At 49.5% G+C, this 19,697-nt stretch overlaps 1 protein-coding gene and 1 long non-coding RNA gene across 2 annotated transcripts in view; one reads left to right on the forward strand and one right to left on the reverse strand.

The window, feature by feature from the left end:
* Positions 1-2: 2 nt before the first annotated feature.
* Positions 3-19,522, reverse strand: LOC132211816 (uncharacterized). The gene is made up of 4 exons (XR_009447567.1): positions 19,388-19,522; positions 17,842-18,158; positions 654-820; positions 3-139 (listed from the first exon to the last, which is right to left on the reverse strand). It is a non-coding gene; the product is annotated as an uncharacterized LOC132211816 (long non-coding RNA).
* PTCH1 (patched 1) overlaps positions 12,242-19,697 on the forward strand; it is a 75,461-nt gene continuing 68,005 nt past the window's right edge. The window contains exon 1 of the mRNA XM_059656410.1: positions 12,242-12,469. Within this exon, the coding sequence (XP_059512393.1) occupies positions 12,467-12,469 (3 nt within the window). The 5' untranslated portion in view covers positions 12,242-12,466. The remainder of the gene's footprint in view (positions 12,470-19,697) is intronic.

The following is a 19,697-nucleotide window of genomic DNA, read 5'->3' on the forward strand; positions in this document are numbered from 1 at the left end:
CTCGCCTCTGGGCTGTGAGCGGATACATTCCCGTTCCTCTAAGCCGCCTTCTGTGTGGGGCTTCTGCGATGACAGCGAGGAAGCATGTGCACACGGGACGCTAGAAATACATTTGTATTATCATGGGACATTTCAGTATCTGTCAAAGCAAGAAAGCGACATCCGTTTAACAAAGAATATGTGAGACTCTTTGAATATAATTTGGGTATAAATTTGGGTGTTTTCAACTTTATTGAGGTATTATTGACAAAACTGTAAGATATTTAAAATGTACAGCATGATGACTGGATGTACATATACATTGTGAAAAGACTCACCACCACCCCCATGGAGTTAATTATCACCTCCTTGGCCTCACATGTTTAGTTTTTTTGTTCTTTTTTTGGTGGGAATTTTAAAATTCTACCCTCTTAGCAAATGCAGTTGTACAATCCAGGGTTATCAACTGTACTCGTGACCTTAAACATTAGGTCCTCAGACATCATTCATCTTATAACTGAAACTGTGGATTCTTTTACCCACCTCTCTCTATTTTCCCAACCCCTCATCCCCTGACAACTGCTTTCCAACTCTCTGTTTCTATGAGTTTGACATTTCCCCCACATGTAAGATGCTATGCAGTATCTGTGGGGTTTGTTTTCTGTCTCACTTACTTAGCATAATGCACTCAAGTTCCATCCATGTTGTCACAAATAGTGGGATTTCCTTTTTTAAGGCTGATTAATATTCCATTGTGTGCCTCCACACCACATTTTTTTCACCCATTCATCCATTGGCAGACACTTCGGTCATTTCCACATCTTGGCTATTGGGACTGATGCTGCAATGAACATGGGGGTAGAGATATATCTTTGAGATAATGGTTTTATTTCCTTTGGATATATACCCAGGAATAGAATTGTTGGGTCAGAAGGTAGTTCTGTTTTAATGTTAAAACTGGGCAAAACTGGCCTTTGGGCTGGGCTTGAAGTGGCATTGTATGCCAGACAACCTCCATGGTGTTTCCCATAGTGGCTACACAAGGTTACCTTCCTACCAACAGTCTGAAAAGGGTTCCCTTTCTTCACATTTGTTATCTCTTGCCTTTTTGGAAACAGCCACCCTAACAGGTGTGAAGTGATCTCTCAGCATGTTTTTGATTTGCATTTCAACAGGTGTAAATTGTGAATGATTGGGAAATGGCTTTAAATTTTTATCACCAGCCCTGAACAGTTTTAAATCCTGGTAACTAGAAAGAAATTTGAGCGCATCATTTAGACATCCTGAAGAGATCATTATTAAAGTCTTATTCAGAGACGTTTCACTCAGAGTCACTTTAGGCATAAAAACTGACATGAAAAAAAAAATGATATTCATGGAAAGAAGTTCAGGTTTCCCAATAAGAAACCTGAAAAGGTTTTATTTGGAAGTTTCATACAAATTTCATACTTACTATTTTTCTAATTTTTAAAAGTTTACATACTCTTCTTATAATTTTATACTATAAAGATGTAAATTTTCCACTAATTCCCGCCACAGACAGATAGATGCCTTTGAGCTTCCTCCAGTTTATTCCATTGTGTTGTATCAATATTATCATTCTTTGTAGGTGTAGCCTGACATAAAGGGTTGGAAAGCACTAGGAACACTGGAAGAGAGGGTATCAAAAAGACGTTACTAGTGGAGCCAAATAAAATTATATGTCTCAGAGGGAGAAGGCATGGAAATGAGGGGGCCAATCAGTGGAGGGTGGGCCGATACTGTTTCAGATCATGATGGTTGAACAGAAGAAAACATCTGTGTACGCAAACAATGAGCTGCAATTTGTAAGCTGCCTTCTCCTTCACTTCCTTCAGGCCAATGCTTCTTTGTAACTGAATATTTCCTAAGCAGTCTGTCTGTCCCTCTACCCATAGCTCAGTGACTTCATAATAAAACAACCTAGCGACATGAAATTGACAAGAAAAGAGAGCTAAGGTCGCTGTTTTTGGGGTTTTTACTTCTACTCACATTTACAACTCCTAATAGTGTTTGTAGTAAATAAATAACATCACTTTACACACTGAGAACCACCGAAATCTATATATATAAAACCCTAATATGCAAATAGACCAAACGGCAGAACAACCAAACAACCAGTCACTATGACGTGTGCTGACCACCAGGAGGCGCGTGCAGAACACGGCAGGCGTCGGCAGCAGGCGGCAGAGTGTGGAACATGGTGGGCATCGCTGTGGCAGGATGGTGGAGCAGGTAAGCGGGGGCACCAGACCAAGGTGGGACGCCAGTCACTGTCATTGGGGCAAGCCTCTGGTGGTTACTGAAAATTCTTTGCTCCTGTGCACCATGGTCCCACTGGGCACTCACACGCTGCCAGTGCCTGGTGCTGGCCCTAATCATTCGGCGCCATGAGTGGGTGCAAGCAGCTGCTGGCCCCCATCACCTCTCCCTGCTCCTGATGGGTGATCGGGGCCAGCAGCCGCCTCTTATACTCGCTGATGGCACCAGCCCCAATCGCTCTGCGCACCATCAGCATGTGGCAGCTGCAGCAGAAGCGGGGCTGCCGGCAGACAGGGGACTTGGGGCCACGGCGGGAGGAGCCAGGCAGGAGCGTAGAAGATGAGCTGAGACCTGCCCCTGTGCCCACTGCAGCCTCATGGTTCACAGTTCCTTTCAAGGTGCACAAATTCATGCACTGGGCACCTAGTATCATTATAAGATGACAAGGATGGAGACTTGTTAAGCCCAGGTTTGGCCCAGTAAAGTAACATTGCATTTGCACAATTCCTGACTTTAAGTCTGTGTGTCTAGCAGTCTCATTCCCCTGGAACAGATCATGTGGGTTTCTAGTCTGTCCTGGGTCATTGTGTTGATACAGAGAAACTATGAAGGCAGTAGCTCACCCCTAACCAGTTTGGCTCTGTCAATAGAGTGTCGGCCTGTGGACTGAAGGGTCCCGGGTTCGATTCCGGTCAAGGGCATGTACCTTGGTTGCGGGCACATCTCCAGTAGGGAGTGTGCAGAAGGCAGCTGATTGATGTTTCTCTCTCATCGATATTTCTAACTCTCTATCCCTCTCCCTTCCTCTCTGTAAAAAATCAATAAAATATATTAAAAATATAAAAAATTAAAAATTAAAAATTAAAAAAAATATTTTTTAAAAAAAGGCAGTAGCTCAGAGCTGGGACAGTCCGGGGTCCAAAAGTAGAAGCCCAGATTCTAAGAACAGTACTTCCTCTTGGCTGCTGCTGGCTCTCTCCTTCCCCCTCCCCCAGGAATACCCCTTCTCTCCCTCTGACCTGGTGGCAGCCCTCCTTCCTTTCCCCAGCACCCCCACCCCTGCCCCCTCAGGAGTCAGGCTCAGACACATACTCCTGTGCTCCCTGGCTCCTGCACTGTCACAAACCTGCAGCTCTTTGTTCTCCACAGCCATGGGCCAGGAGTTTGTCTAGGACCAGAATGATGGCTTAAAAAATGTTTTTATTATGAAACTAGAGGCCTGATGCATAAAGATTCATGCAAGAATGGGCCTTTCTTCCCCTGGCTGTCGGCATCGCCTTCACTCTGGCTGGAGCTGCCTTTCCACCTTCGCTCCAGCCGGGAGCCGTCTTTCTACCTTCCCATGCTGCCCAGAGGCCTGGAGCATCTGGGGCGGTGCAGAACACCTGTGTCATTATCATGGCAATAATGCAACTGTCCCACCCCACCCCCAGCCGCTTGGTGCCTGCATATGCAAATTAACCCGCCATCTTTGTTGGGTTAATTTGCATACTCACTCCTGATTGGGTGGTGGTGTCATGAAGGTATGGTCAATTTGCATCTTTCTCTTTTATTAGTGTAGCTAGATAATACATGAAGTGCATTTATCACTCATGTGAACAATAATATAGACAGAGCCACTTTAAAATGGAGTCGAGGAGGCCACTTCAGAGGAATGCCTTGCACTTCTTACTCCTCAAACCTTTGGAATGTTAAAACTGGGCAAAACGGCCTTTGGACTGGGCCTGAGGTGGCATTGTATGCCAGACAACTGTTTGCTACAACGACTGGGCTGAAAATTAAGTGAGCATCACTATGTTAGCTTTTCTGCATGTTTAGCACTGCCTTCTCCCTTCTCTTGATGTACTTGTGCCCCTTCCCTTCCTCATGAATTCCCCTGGCCTTGTGCCTCCTAATCAGGACCCTATGTGGGTTTCTGCCTCAGTGCTTCACAAACAGCTATACATTTGGATCTCAAATAAAGGCTTGTTGCCTCTCACTTTGGCCTTTTATTTTTAGGTTAACACCTCATAGGACATTTTTTTAAACTATAGTAAAATGAATTCTCTCTTAAGCTCCCCAGCCCTTTTGCCTCCTGCACCCCTAGAGGTAGCTGCTTCCCTGAATGGGTTATTCATGCTCTTGCTTTTCTTGATAAGTACCACCTGGTTTTGACCTTTATAGAAATGGAACTTACACAGGCATTCTTATGAGACTTCCTTCTCATGGGGGTCTTTCACCCAAGATAATGTTTGTAAGACTCATCCGCTTTGCTAGACGGTAGCGATGGCTCATTTGTTTTCACCTCTTGGCAGAATTTTTGTCGTGTAAATTCTGCATCTTGGTTGACCTTTCCTGCTTTGATGGACATTTTGGTCGTGCCCGTTTTATGCTTGTGGTGACCATTCTTGAACGCACCATGGGGCCTCAGCTTTCCCGTAGAGCAGCGGTTCTCAACCTGTGGGTCGCGACCCCCTTGGCGGTCGAACGACCCCTTCACAGGGGTCGCCTAAGACCATCCTGCATATCAGATATTTACATGACGATTCATCACAGTGGCAACATGACAGTTACGAAGTAGCAACGAAAATAATGTTATGGCTGGGTCACCACATGAGGAACTGTATTAAAGGGCCAGGAGGTTGAGAACCACTGCCGTAGAGGGGTGTCTAGGAGTGGGGTTCAACCTTTCTAATAATGCCAACTTGTTTTCCAAAAGCAAGGGACCCAGCCTACACTCCAACCAGCAGTGCCCCCAAGTTCCCATTGTCTCACAGTCTTACACTTGCCATGGGCAGACTTCAATCTTGCCGACCAGGCGGGTAGGAAATGGCACTCGTGGTGTTGTTAAGGAAGATGGCTGTTTCATTCCCCGGTTCCCAGCACCTACCAGAGGACTAGGCGTGTGGGAAAGATCACAAGCCTTTTACCTGATGAATGAAGAGCAACCATGCAATGTGACAAGTACCATGATGGAGGGGAACATATCTGTAAACGGACCTCCTGTCCTTAGGTCTTCAAATCAGGTTGCACCTCAGAATCACCGGATATCCTTTTTTCTCATTTTATTACAAAAAAAAAAAAAAGGCCAACATACAGAAACGTTGGAAGAACTGTTACCGTGAGTCCCCGACCACCAGCATTTTACTCACTTGCTTTAGGGCAATTCTTTCCCTGGCTGAGTGCTGGTGCTGTAGCTCTAGGGTGGGAGCACAGAATCTATTTTTGTTTCCTCAGGTTTTTGTTTTTAAACTCCCCAGGTGATTCTGATGAGCAGCCAGCCTGGGAAACCAACCCCTGAAGGAACTCGCCGCCATAAATAAAGACGACAGATTTATAATTAGCCTAGCACTGCTCCTTCTTTGTAAGGGGATGGGGGGAGTTCTACCAGCCATTTTCTTAGAGCCCCAGCATTCCGGGGACTGTGCCACCCAGGGTCAGCCCTGTGGCCGTGTGGGGGCAGGTCCTTGGCCTGAGAAGCCAAGAAGGACCCAGCTCACAGCCACAGAGAGGAGTGCGCCCTTCAAACCCAAGCCGGCTCCTTTCAACATCTGGGTGCTGTCATGGATGAACCGTATCCCCCTGAATTCATATCTTGAAGTCCTAACCCTCAGGACCCCAGAATATGACCATATTTGGAGATAAGGTCCTGAAAGAGGAAATTTGGTTAAAATGAGGTCACGTGGGGGGCCCTCATCCAGCAGACTGGTGTCCTTACAAGAAGCGGAACTTGGACACAGACACACACAGAGTCTGGAAGCCCAAGGAGGGAAGACCCAAGGAGTAGGCAGCCAAGGAGAGCGGCTCCACAAGAAAACACCTTAACCCGGGACTTGTAACCCGCAGGACCAGGAAAATAAGTGTCTGCTGTTTAAGCTCCTCCGCCTGTGGTCCTTGACTGCGGCAGTCCTGGCACACTAATGCAGGCGTGAGGGAAAGACGGCAAGCCTAGAGTGGGATGGCAGGCCAGGCACACGGCTCCCACCTCCCGGGCTTCCTCCAACACACGCCTCCATCCACACCTGGAGAAGGTGCACTGACCCATGGGGGCTGCTGCTAGGAAACAGAGCCTCCTTTCCTGGACCAGCTCTTCGGACGGCTGGGCCCAGAAACACCAGGAGTGGCACCATCTGCATAGACTGGGGTTTTCAGAGCCACCAGCAGCTGGCTGCCAAGCAGCCCCTGAACACAGCACAGGGACAGGGCTCAAGGCGGCTTCAGCCCCTCACACCTCAACCCTCCCCCCCAAAATCTCCCTCTCTCAGAGCCTTTGCCTCATGGCCTCTTTCACTCAGAGTGGAAATGAAATGTGGCTAATCCTCCAAATGTGTAACCACACAGCTCAAGTGAATGAAGTCCAGTTCTGCACCTTCCCACGGACCTGCACCAAGACGAATGGTGCATTCTGGGTAGCAACCATGCCCATTGTGTAAAGCAGCACTGCTCTCAGACAGGCTATGGTTCATGTTTACCGTACTCATAGCCTTCCCAGTCCTCTTAGGTGGGAACTTCGTGGTCATTTTTCTGACCTGCTTGATGGCTTTAAGCTCTTTCCCCTGGCTGTGACCCGCCACACCACTGTCACCCCCAGCCAGCCAGGCCAGACTGTCCCCACAGCTTAACCCTCCTTGAGCATTTTGTTCCTTACCAAGAGCTTCCGTGGCAAGGCTGCCCTGCGGGTCTCCTACATGGGAGTTGCGTCTCCTTAGAGGGGGTCCCACATGGACATCAGTTGCAAGAGGACATAAGTTTTAAGTTTTGAGGCAAGGAGTTCCACAGGTCTCTCCCTCTCTCACTATTTCTTCTTATCCTGAGATTGTAGCCCCCTCTTTGAAGATTACACTGTCTCCTGGGTCCCCTGGAGCTTTTGGTTTATGATCTTCCAGGTTGTACTCCACTCTTTTGGTTTTCAAGCTTTTTGTTCATGCTCTTCTATTCTTCAATCCTGTTTTACTTCTCCCTGATTAAACAATTCTTCTCTTACTGTTTCACCATTGCAATTCAATTGTTTACTCTCCTAATTCCAACCTATCACCTTTAAATATTTCTTACCCATTGGTCCTTCAAGCCCTATCTTCCTGATGAAGGAGGTAGGGGTGAGGGTAGGTAGTCATTTTAGAATTGGAGTCCCTACATTGAACGACATCGCTCCGTATGAAAGTTTGATCTGTCTGATCCAGTATCAAAGAACTGCGTGCAAGAGTGGCATTCACCAAGAGGTGGAAAGCTTCTCAAATGTGGACAAATGTGTCTTTTAACCCTCAGTTATTCAGCTGAAGCATTCCTGTTGCTGGAGGTTGCTGTGGGGGAGGGGACAGATGAAAGTGCTTAGGCACACACTTTGAGTGGGAGCCAGGGAAGTCGGAATCCTAGAATGAAGAATGTGTGTGTGACAGGGGTTAACAACTGTATTTGAAGTAACAACAGATATTTAGAAAGACAAACAGAGCCAGGGATGACCTTGCCCATCAACAGGCTTGAAGATGCTCAGATGGTCTCTTTTCAGACCTGTTTCAAAAGATCCCTCTATTGTCCCCTCCGCCAATACCCCAAATGTTTCCATCTGGTCCTCCATAGTCAATCTCCAACTTTTTTAAAAAAATATTTTTATTGATTTTTTTACAGAGAGGAAGGGAGAGGGATAGAGAGTTAGACACATCAATGAGAAAGAAACATCGATCAGCTACCTCCTGCACACCCCCCACCAGGGATGTGCCCACAACCAAGGTACATGCCCTTGACCGGAATCGAACCTAGGACCCTTCAGTCCAGAGGCTGACGCTCTATCCACTGAGCCAAACCAGTCAGGGCAGAATCTCCAACTTTTGAGTTATTCCTCTGAGTAGGCTCTAAAAGTCCAACTTAACTAGCAAATGTATCATCTAGTAGCCTCCTCCGCCATTGACACCTTGATGCTAATTGGCGTATCAGATGGGGTGGCTAGAGCTCCTTCATGCCAAGTGGGTTATCAGACTGGGCAGCACTGGGGCTGGTTTGAGGGAAGGGATGAGGCATAAGCAGCTTTAGAAGCGGGGAGCGCGCTGTTTGATGAGAAAGAGCCCACCCTGGCGGGGAGTCTCTGAGAAATACCAGTAGGTGACAACATCGGGCGCTCTGTGTGCTGGAGAACATCTCCCTCCCGCTTGACAGCTGAGCATTTCTAGCAGCAAAGAGTCCGGAGAAGAGAGGCACTATCCCTTTCAAAGACTGATCTCAGAGGAAGGCAAAGAAGGACAGGTTGCTCTTGGGAGAGAATATTTCCAGTGAGTTCTCATTCCAGACATTTTAGGTTACAACACCAAAGAAAGGTTCTCTCTCACTGATTCGCTACACTACTGCAGCCCAACTCAGGCTATTGAACATTCAAACCAAGCTTGTCTTTGCTCCAGTTGTAAAGCATTGGACTGAAATATGATGTAATGTGAACACACTCAGTCTTAACCAATGGATGCAAGGCCACACATCTAAATAGCTCTGTAATCGCCTTGCTCTGCACTGCAAACCAGGGTGATTCGTCAGGAGACTCATACAGGAACCCCACACTGCACGGCCCCCTTCTGAGGAGGTAGGAGAGGGCTAGGCAGTCGGGGACAGGACCTTGGGGGTGAGAGGGAGGGAGTGAAGCACTGTAGACATGGGCAGAATGCAGCCTGCTGACCATGCCCTGCTCCAAGAAAAAACACAGAGACAGACAAAATGACCTAGAACTGAACCCGGCTGGGCAGGGAAGACTAAACCCAGCTAGGCGGGAATTACTAAGGCAACCCAACTGGGCAGGAAAAGAAGAGTGCAAGAGCACGCGTGCTGGAGAAGTAAGCTTTAAAATGTATACATGTTGCTAAGGCAGAATTCTTTGAAAAAATCAATCAGAAGCCAGCAACGCATAGATCTACCCCTAGACAAAGAAGCACACTTCCTTCTCTCTCTGGTGCACTGGGCTCCTGGCTCTCCTGTGGCAGGGGATGTGCTCTCCGCGCCCACGTGGCTTATGGCCATGTGGGGCTCCACATGTGGACAAATGGACTGTCATTAGCTTGGATGCTGAGCTACACCCGACTGCGACATGGAAGGGACGCTCTGGACACTGGCCTGCTCTGGCGCTCCTGGAACCCAGCTGTACCTTCCCCAGGACGGCTTAAGGGACACAGACTTTGGAACCTGAGATCAAGAAGCTTCCTGGGCAACCCCTTGGGATCCCCTCCCTGTGGCGGGGAGTCCGTCTACCCCTCAATACACTTTGCTGTGCTTACTGTCTTTGTCCGTGGACTCAATCTTCTATTTTGCGAGAGAACAAACTCAAACAACAGACATTTGGCATCACTTCCAAGGCCCTACACTTGATCTTGTGTTTGTAATTCTGAGTTCCTAAAAAAAGCCTTCCCCTCCCAAACTGCACTAAGCCCCTGGTCCCACCAAACCTGGGGGAGCCCTCATGGGCAGCCCTGGCCACACCCAAGGAGCATGGAGCCAAGTGTGCCTGCATGGCGGCTTCATTTCGACTAGGAAAAGCCAACTGCACCAGTTCTCCTGGCGTTCCCCACAAAGCTGGTGAAAGGGAGTTTGCCAAAAAAAAATATGTCTCCTTAGGGCAGTGGTTCTCAGCCTTGGCTGCACATTAGAATCACCTGGGAATCTTTTTAAAATCCTGGTTTCTGGGCCTCATCCTCCGGAAGTTCTGTTTCTTTGTTATGTGGGGCCCCATAACAAAGAAACAGAATTTCTGGAGGATGAGGCCCAGAAATCAGGATTTTAAAAAAAGATTCCCAGGTGATTCTAATGTGTAGCCAAGGTTGAGAACCACTGCCTTAGGGTAAGGATCATTTTAGGCTGTTAGCATCAAGAAACAGCACACCTGGGAGAAGCTCTAAAAGCCAAGAAGTTCCTTTACCCTCCTAAGGGAAATCCCCATCTGCAAGGGTGTTCCCCTCAGGCTCCCTGACCGGCTTTCACTATCAATGGAGAAGGCATGAATTACATCTGCATAACACCCATAGCTCAGGGTTGTTTCCTGGGCTTTGCCTGGTCACCCCTCATAACTGACTCCCCAGTCCCAACATCTTTTGTCTGTAGTTGAAGGAAGTATTTAAAAGTGATGGCTTCCACCATTCGACAGGTTACTCCGTGTTCCTGGGTCTCTCCCAGGCATACATGGTAAACAAATATTAAATTATAATTTGTTTTTCTCCTGCTTATCTGTCTCTTATTAACTTGATTATTAATCCAGCCAGAAGAACCTTGGAGAGTAGAAGATAATTTTCCCTTCCAGACACTAGCAACTTTATATTGTGGGCCATTTAAATGTCTTTTGCTAAGTTGTTTCTCTGTTTTCTTATCGCCTCTTCTCTTTCATATTCTAGACTATTCTATTTGGAAATGTATTGATACCTTCTTCCTCACCCCATCTAAGCTCATAGCAGGGTATGAATTGAGTCCTTTGATATGACACTAAATGTAGTATTTCTGAGGGAAATATTGCTGGGTTCCCTCCCCCCCCCCCCCAATTAGTATGACTCTTAGGATCCATGCTCAGGTTATATCTATTTGTAACTATTTCTTAAAGTAAATTGGTATGAAATGACTTTTTTGGGCCAGCCTAATTCACAGGGCTGCCAGCATTCCAATTGTTTAATGACTGTCTCAAACACTAACACTATGGAAACTCAAATGACCCTATGAAAGGATGGCATACCATCTTTGGGGGAGGGGGATAAGTTGTGACACCTAGGGTAGCTGTTGTTTTTAAATAACAGCACACGCTCGAAATCACACACAATCACACTGTCAGCCCCGAGTAGATGAGACAGGGCTGGCTTCACGTGAAGACGAGCTCGTTAACCCTTGGTAGTTTCAATAAGTTCCCTTACCTCTCCCCCATCGCAGTCATTCATTTTTACTCATAACGTGGTCCATTTAAAACAGCACCGATCAGTGGGAAACAGTTTGCCCTGCAGGTTTGAGCAGATACAACGTTAAACAGGGTCCTTCCCATTTAGGGCGAGAGGCTGAGCCGGTCTGTGCGGACCCACAGCACTTCCGGCTAACCCGATCACCCAAGCCTGCTTCATTCGGGAAGGCAACGTGGGTGGGAGCATTTGGGTGGCATACCCCAAAAACCACAGTAATTGGAAGGGGGGGGGGAGCAAATCTCAATTAATGACCCCTCGGCCAGCTACCAATCTTGGTTTCTCAGGGACTCCACCTTGGTCTCCTCCGCGGCAGCGGCTGCCTGGGCGCCCCCGACCGCAAGGACACGAATCCACATCCATCTTGGTGCCTTGGCCATTTCCCAGGGGAGGCTCTTGTTATCTGCCCGGCCTCCCCGGCTCTCTGCCTCCCTGTCAGCCGGTGGGTCTGCCGGCCCGAATGCTCCCAGCTTCTCAGGGTTCCGTGGGAACTCGGGCAGCAAAGGGCTTGAGAAGTGACAGGACCGGCGGTGTGGCTCCGCCCGGGCTCTGCGCACCCCGCGTTTCCCGGAGAGCAGGGGATGCTGCAATGAGGTTCCCTGCTCCCCCAGCACCCCCATCCCCGGGGGTCCGGAAAGCGGCTAAGTGTTAGCAAAGAACGTGTGTGCGGTGGAGGCGTACGAGGTGGGGAAGGCGAGGCGGCGGGCCCAGACCCCGCGCAGCGGCCCCCCGCGGACGCGGCCGCGGGGGGTGGGGAGGGGAGGGGGCGCCGGGGCTCGCGGGAGCTCGCGGGGCCGGGCGCCTCCCAGGAAGGCGGGGAGGGCAGCGCCTGTTTACCCAGGAGGGCTGTGCTGATAGCACGTTCCTCGAGTTTACTTTGCTTTCCTTGAGTTTATTGTGAAGGGGTAAAGTTTTCGGATCTGTCACGTGACCCTGACAGGTCCTGCCTATGGCGCGGCAGACCACCCACGCCGAGGGCCATGGAACTGCTTAATAGAAACAGGCTTGTAATTGTGAGTCCGCGCCGCACTCCGCCGAGAGCCTCCGGCGGCCCCGCGCGCCGGGGTTTTTACACTTTCCGCTCCCTTTGTAACGACGGAGGAGGAGGAGAGGACGAAGACCGGGGCGAAGGGAAAGACGACGACAGGGGAGACAAAGAGACCCGCAGCGGCCAGGCTAGGGGGAGCCGAGGGAAGACGGGGAGCAGACGGAGGCGCGGAGGACCAGGAAAGGGGGGCTCCGGGCAAAAAGGAATTGATGTGAAATCCCAGCCCCGCGTCCGCGCCATCGGCACCCGCGCTCCGGGCAGGGCTTGACGGCCGGCTATGGTGAGTGCAGCCGCCGCCGCCTCGCCCATCGCGCGGCGCGCGCCCCGGGGACGCGGCGCTACGGGACCCGGCGCCCCGCGCGGCGGGACGAGGGCCGGGCGGGCGGGCGGGCGGGCGGGCGGCGCGCCGGGGCCGCCGGGCTGGGTGGGCTGCGCCGCCGGGAGCGGTGGCCGCCCCGGGTCTCCGCGCTCGCTCCCTGGCTCGCACGCTCCGGGCCCCCGCCGCCCCAGGCGGTCCCGCGGGGCGGGGAGGGGGCTGGCGGCGACGGCCGGGGATCGGCTGCAGGGGGAATTCTCACGGAGGGGGTCGCCTGGGATCCCATTCGCACGCTTGGAGGGGTCGCCACCGTGGCTTCCGCTCCTCAGCCTGGCGGTGGCCACTGCGTGGCGAGTGCAGACAGCGCGGGGTGGCCGGGCCGGTGCGGAGTGACAGCGCCGCGGGGAGGTGCGGGCGGAGCGCCCTGGGCCCCGGGAGCCGCTGGAGACCTGCTGGAGGGGGCGGCGCAGCTCGTGGCACCCGGGCCGGGAGGCAGAGGCACTTTCCAAAACCTGGGGCTCAGACACCTCCCGCCCCGCCGCTGCTGGTGGGAGAAGGGCCAGAGGGGCTTTTACGAGTTCACGGAGGGGCCACGGGTAGGAGATGGTATGTGTTGACTTTATCACCCACAGAGTCGGGGGGGTTCTGGTGCCTGCCACCCATTAAAGAGGAGGCCGCTAGCCCAGTGCTGAGAGGGCTGAGGGAGCCCGGCCCATTCAAACTCCTCTAGACCTAGTGCCAACGCTGGGCCCACGGGACCTCCAGGGGCTACACCTCTGGGGTGACATGTGCTGTGTCTCCGGGTATTTAAGTTTATGTTTATAATGACAGTGCGTGGATGGTCAGTAAGTCCCAAGTTTTTAGGTCTGTTTCTGTCATCTAAGAAGAACCCTATGGAATGTTGCCTGTGGAAGACACCCAGAGACCTCTATTTTCCTAGACTCGGGAGAGAAAAGCATTATTTCTCCCCTTTTATCCTTCCTTCCTCCCTGGGGAGGGGAAATACATAAAGACCCACGTGGGTGGCTCTAAATATTTAATAATTGGATAACTGAGGTCTTGAACTACTACAATAGTATCTTTTCAGCATTCTGTGTGTGTTCAATTTCTTCTTCTTCTCTTTTTGGCTCCCCTAGTTCAACATGCAATTAATTGCCTCCACAAAGAGAGACAATGCCTGTTGGTGTCATCCTTTGTCACTGTCACATCATTTCTGGGTGGCACCTCGGGATAAATTGTTGCCTCAGGTGCCTTGTACCCACGCTGTAAAACATGGGCTTTCTAGTGTGAGCGTGTGTGTGTGCCAGCTGTCACCCAGCGTCCTTCTGCAAGGCTATAGAACACCTTTGAGTCCAAGATCTTTTTATGTTAAATGTTGAATCCAGGTGGACACCAACAGGCCCATTCTCAACTTAGGTATTAACCTTCATTTCAGACTCACTAAGAAGTGTATATAATTTCTGCTGACAATCTAGTCATAATCTAACAAGCTATTTGAATAGTAGCACCATTTGGAGCTATTCTGTGAAAGAAAATAAAAGCCTTTTTTACCAATTGTCTTCAACTTTTCAACTTTCTACAAATAGAAAAACTGACAAGCCAAATCAATGTGGATTAAAATACATCTCCCCTGGTTTATCTCTCTCTCTCTGTCTCTCTGTCTCTCTCTCTCTCTCTCTCACACACACACACACACACACACACACCTTTTATTTTCTCCTGCCTCTGCCACAGTATATAAAGCCCTATTGAGACATGTAGGCGTGATGTGTAAACCGGATTAGCAGTATGAAAGAAAGACACACAATAAGCTGGAATTGTTTTACTTCCCTTTCATTTCTCATGCCTATATCTCTAATAAATTTGTTGCTCCAGCAGTGGGTCAAAGGGATCATGTTGCTCAGCTCCTTTTTCATGCAAGACCCAATGGCAGAGATCACTGAAATGAATAGTGTGCCTTCTGCCAAATGCAAATCTTGATATAGATATATTAGATGGGGCGATAGAGATGAGGCAAGAGAGAGATGGAGAAAGAATTGTTCAAAGTGGGGCTGTTTCCAGAATACATCTCTATCCATTAGAGTAAAGTAATGTAGCTAAGAAGATATTTAGACAAGGGAGGAATCAATGTAAGGCTCCATGCTATGTTATCTTTCAAGTTCACTGTAGGCTCTGAACATTTTCTTTGCACTTGGTGACTGACATTCCCAACAAGAGAATACCAGTAGCTTTGGCAATGCATAAAGTCTAATTCCACTTCTCAAGCTAGTGTTTGAACCTGGAGTAATAAATGTGGAGATTTCTAGGGCCTTCTCAGGACATCTCCCCTCTGCCACCGCCCCCAACCCTCAGCTCAAAAAATGCCAGTGCTCCTGGGTTTGTGCTGCAGACCCCTCATTTACTCCTTTGTGGAACTGGGAGCAGCTTCCCATTAAAGGAGATCAGGGGTAATTAGCAGCATTATTTTGACAAGTTGGCTAGAGCTATTCCCTTTCCTCCAGTTCTGAGGAGAGAGCAGGAGAGGAAACAGAAGGTGGGAGGGAACAGGGGAGGGTAGTCATACTTAGGGGTTTTATATTTTGTGGCTGCTGAATGTACCCCATCTGCCCCCAAACCTTTTAGACTCATTTCCTACCATCACCTTTTTAGCAAATACAAAAGCTGCCAATGAGAAGATAATAAGGCATTCTTAGGGAGCCAAGAAAATGTGGTGGTTGGTGGCATACTGACTTGAATTGAGTCAAGACTCAGCTCTTAATCAAGGTACCTGCTTTGAACTGCTCAGGCTCTGACACATCTTGCAGTCTCCATCCATAAACAGAACATTACACCAAACCCCAAACCCCTCCCCCCATCTCACCCTCTCAACACGAATACTAGGGGACTTGGTATAATGTTAGCAATCATTGGCATTTGTGCAAAAGGGTATTAAAATTGGTAGACAAAATTATAGCATCGCCCAAGGATCAAATTACTAGAACGCATTTATCTCTATTCATTTGTACTCTGCAAAAATGAGTTAAGTTACATTAGATTTCAAAGACCCATTGGGTTGGATGTGAGCAACCAGTGCAAAGTTAAATCTCACTCTGGTTCCTCATTACCCCACTGAGCCCAGCTCCCACAGTTGCTTACCATTGGAATGCCCAAACACAAAAGGCAGATGCTTTAGTTCAGTGTCACCTTTCAGATAATCAGAGGTCATTTTTGAGATGTGTGTGTGGCGTGGTCATGGGTGTTTGGAGTATGGGAGCAGAGAAAGAGGAGACGAGTGAATATGTTAAGAGTTGAATCTGTTTTGAAAACTACAGACTCCAATGAAGACTTGGATGGAGATGGAGAGACCAAAATGACAGTTCATGCACTGAGATGAGCTTTACTTGGAAAGGGGAGATAGAACACTAAGCTGTGGCTCCAGAGAGAGCCAGCAGGTTGGAAGGGTTGAAAAGGCCCAGAGCTGTCACTTAATTTGGTAACTCAGGAGGGGAAAAGCCATTACAGGGACTGTCTTCCAGCAGACACCTTTGTAGGCCTGGCTCCTCCAGCTAGCCTCATTTCAGGTCCGGGGAATCCTTGTGGTTAGTTGAAGTTAACACACCCGGTGTGGCGCAGCGGTCCCCTGCACAGGGCATGCATATTAAAGGCGACAATGCTTACAAATGTAAATAAGGGCAGATTGGTTAGGAACAACATTATCGCTGGGAATGTCGCACTCGCATGCATCAGCAATGAGGCAAATTGGGGGCAGCCACAGCCCTGACCACCCAAGTCGGGCAGGCTTTTACACTAGCTCCTCTTCCCTTTCTTAAAACGTTACAGAAACAAGGCCAATTAGATCCTCAAAGTAATTCATCTCTGTGTATGAAAAAAGCAGACCACAGGGGAAGAGGCGGTGGGGGTGGGGAGATTAAGATAGCTCTTGTGAGAGCCCAGGCTGGGGACTGCACCCTGGAACCAATGGGCAGAATTTACAGGCCAGGACCATTGTCTGAGATGCTGAAAAGTTAACCTATCAAACAGCGGGTGAGCAGGCGCAGGGCGCTGAAAACCCCGGAGATCAATGTTCAAAACGCTTAGGAATTAAGTCAAACTGAGGGAAATGAGCCCGAGTGGAATTTGCCATTGAAATGGTGCCCGGGTAGCCGCAGCCAGGACGAGGATGTGCAGAGAGTAATGGGGAAGGAACCTTGATGGGTACATAGCCTATAATTTCATTTTAGCATCCACAATCCGAGCAGCCATACTGAAATTGCTGTAAATAAAAGGTTGGTAGGAAAAACTAATATCTTGGTCTAAAACGTTGTAAAGAAATGTGAAAAGACAAACATAGCAACCTGTCCATGGCTACATGCAGCATACCTCAAATATAAAAACTGACATGGAAAACTAGGGGAGCCACCCCCCAAGTCTTTAAAAAATGATTTTCAGCTACAAGCACGAAACGTCTGCAGAACCATTCAGGAAAAAAATAGAAAAGAAAAAAAGCCAGAGTAAATCACCTTTCCTGCTGTTTGCTATTTATCAAGCATAATAAAGAGAAGAATGTTGCTCAAAGATTAAACTTGCTATGGTCGAGCCCACTTCTCCTGCGGTATTATTAAGGACGAAGTCTCATTTTCATTGGACAGTGCTCGTCTTCCCTTCTGGATTTCAGCAGCCCTTCCCAGAACAGCACACAAAATCACGTGCTCCCTCGGAGTTCTGACTTTTGAATTTCCGCGCTGCCCGGGTCCTGCGGTCCTCCCCCTGGTCTCGTGCATACCCCCAGACTTTTCTCTCTTTGTCTTTATTCTACAGGTCACTCTACCCCGCCCGGCGTATCGCACACGTATTGCTGGTTCGAGATTCAGGGGGCAGGATCTCCCAGCGAAAGCAGGAAGCAGAAAAAGCTAGAGGGAATGTAGTGAGGCTGAATAGGGAGGCGAGAGATCAGGGGAGGAGGAGAAAGGGAGGAAAGAGGCAGGGAGACGGAAAGAAGGAGGGAGGGGGACCTCTTAAGAGGAAGGAAGAGGGCGGGGAGGGCGAGCCGACAGGCCCCCCACGGGAGCCGCGTGGGCCCACCCGGTGGCCGGTTGGCAGCGCTGCAGTCCCTCTCCGGCCGCGGCCGCGGGGCGGGTGAATGGAAAGGGACCCCGGCTCTTAACCATTGGCTGGCCGAGGGGAAGCCAAGCGGGCATTGGGCAACGTAAGGGGGCCGGACCGCCTTCAGGAATGTACTACGGCGCGTCCGGCACGTCCGTCCGCGCCGGCGGGGCGCGCGCCTCGCCTGGGCTCCGGGCAGGCAGCTGGGGAAGGGGAGCCCGCCGGGTGCGAGCCAAGCGCACCGGCTTCCCTACCTGCTCGTTCCGGGCCGCGCGGGCGCGGGGAGTGCGGGAGCTCGGGCGCGTGCACTCGGAGACGCGCGCGCGCAAGAGACCTCCCGGCGGCCGAGCGCGCGCCGGCCGGCCTCGGTCACGTGGCCGCGCGAGCTCCGCCCTCTCCCCCGCTCCTCCCCCTTTCTCTCCATCTGGGTCTCTTTCTTTCCTTTCTTTCTTCTTTTTTTTTTTTTTTTCAATGAACACACACCGTGTGCATCTTAAAGCCACACGGCCCCATTTCACGGCTTCAGTCGGCTTCTTGTTGCCGCGGGTCCCTCTGCGGTTCAACACCGTTTCTAAAAAGGAAAAAAACAAATATTAAAATGAGGCAGAACCGAAGGTTTGGGGGTCTGGACCCTGTCCCAGGGAGGAACTTAACTTGCAAACGTAAGAAAAACAAATTCCACTGTCCAAAAATTATTTTTAAATTAAAAGGGGAGCTATGTAGACAGTTCGGTTTGACTCGGGCCCCAGGGGCCACCTCAAAGGGTCGCGTGTTTTCTTCCCCAGTGGGAAGCAAAGCCCCCGGAGCCTCGGTGACACTGGCCGCAGTATCCGACGAGCCCTCGCAATCAGCCCACAATTTGTTTCAAATGAATCCAACATCAAAGCCTTTATTGTCCCCTACGTCACGCTATTATTAAATATAACAGGATGCGTACCAGTTTTTGAAAAAAAGTTTAAAACAGACTTTAAATAACTAAGGACATGAAGTTAATAATAAAAAATAAAATAAAAGGGAGAGTGTCTAAATCCAAAATAGGAAAACTTCTTCCTCGAGGAAACAATTCCGTTTCTCTGGGTTGTTAAAAGGATTCTGTTTTCTTTACTTTTTAATATTTATCACATTAAAGATTAAAATAAAAACGCCTTTGCCTCCATGAGAATGCTTCGGTGTCTGATACCCGGCCTCCTTCAAACCCGGACTGTGCTGCCCTGGGTTTTTCTTTTTTTTTTTTTTTTTCTTTTTTTTAGGAGGGGAGGGGGCGAGGGACTAGATTTTAAGAAAAGGTTTCTTTTTCCAAAGTCCTTACTTTCCTCTTTAACTTTCCATTTTGTTTATCTTAATGTTAGGCGTTGTTCCCTGCGAGAGTCTAAGTCTTCTCTTTAGTTATAAAAGAAAAGAGAGGAGGGAAAAAAAAATCTGGCACAAACTGGTGTACTATCCACCACCCTGTCATTATTGGTGCAGGCCTGGGAATTCAAGCCGGACCTCCCAGTATTTGCTGCAGCTTGAGGCCAAGGTGCCTCTGAAAGGGTTTTCTTTGAGGAATTTCAGAAATTGTTTAAGCGCTTAAAAAAATATTACATTTCCCCCCGTGTCTATCGCGAGGCAAATGTTCGTGGGTGTTTGTGTGTGTGCGCGCGCTCAAAAGGCCTCTACAAAAAGAAGATACTGTTGAAAAGAAAAGGAATAAAAAAGAAAAGGGGGGGGGCATTCCTTAATGGAAGTATTGCATGCGAGAACGTTGGCGCTCTCGGAGGCTCCCCCCGAAGCCGGGATGCACACACTGGGGTTGCCTACCTGGGTGGTCTCTCTACTTTGGTGAGCTGTTGCTAAGCAGCTAATAATAGTCATGTTTGCTGAGTAATTTCTGCCCTCCGTGAGCCAATCGCGTCGCAGAAACCCAAGCCATCTGACAGCCCCAGGGGCGGGAGCTCCAGCCTTTTTCTCTTTCGCTCGCTCTCTCCCCCTCCACCCCCTCCCCTCCTCCTCTTTCTCCAAATGGAGAGAGTTCTTTTTTTTCTTCTTCCATCTCATCTATTGAATCAAGGAGCTGCTGCGGCCGCTGCCCGCTGCACACACACAGAGCGGAGTCCCCAGGTCCCGGGAG

The sequence above is a fragment of the Myotis daubentonii genome, chromosome 11, assembly GCF_963259705.1.
Source record: "Myotis daubentonii chromosome 11, mMyoDau2.1, whole genome shotgun sequence".
Classification (NCBI taxonomy): domain Eukaryota; kingdom Metazoa; phylum Chordata; class Mammalia; order Chiroptera; family Vespertilionidae; genus Myotis; species Myotis daubentonii.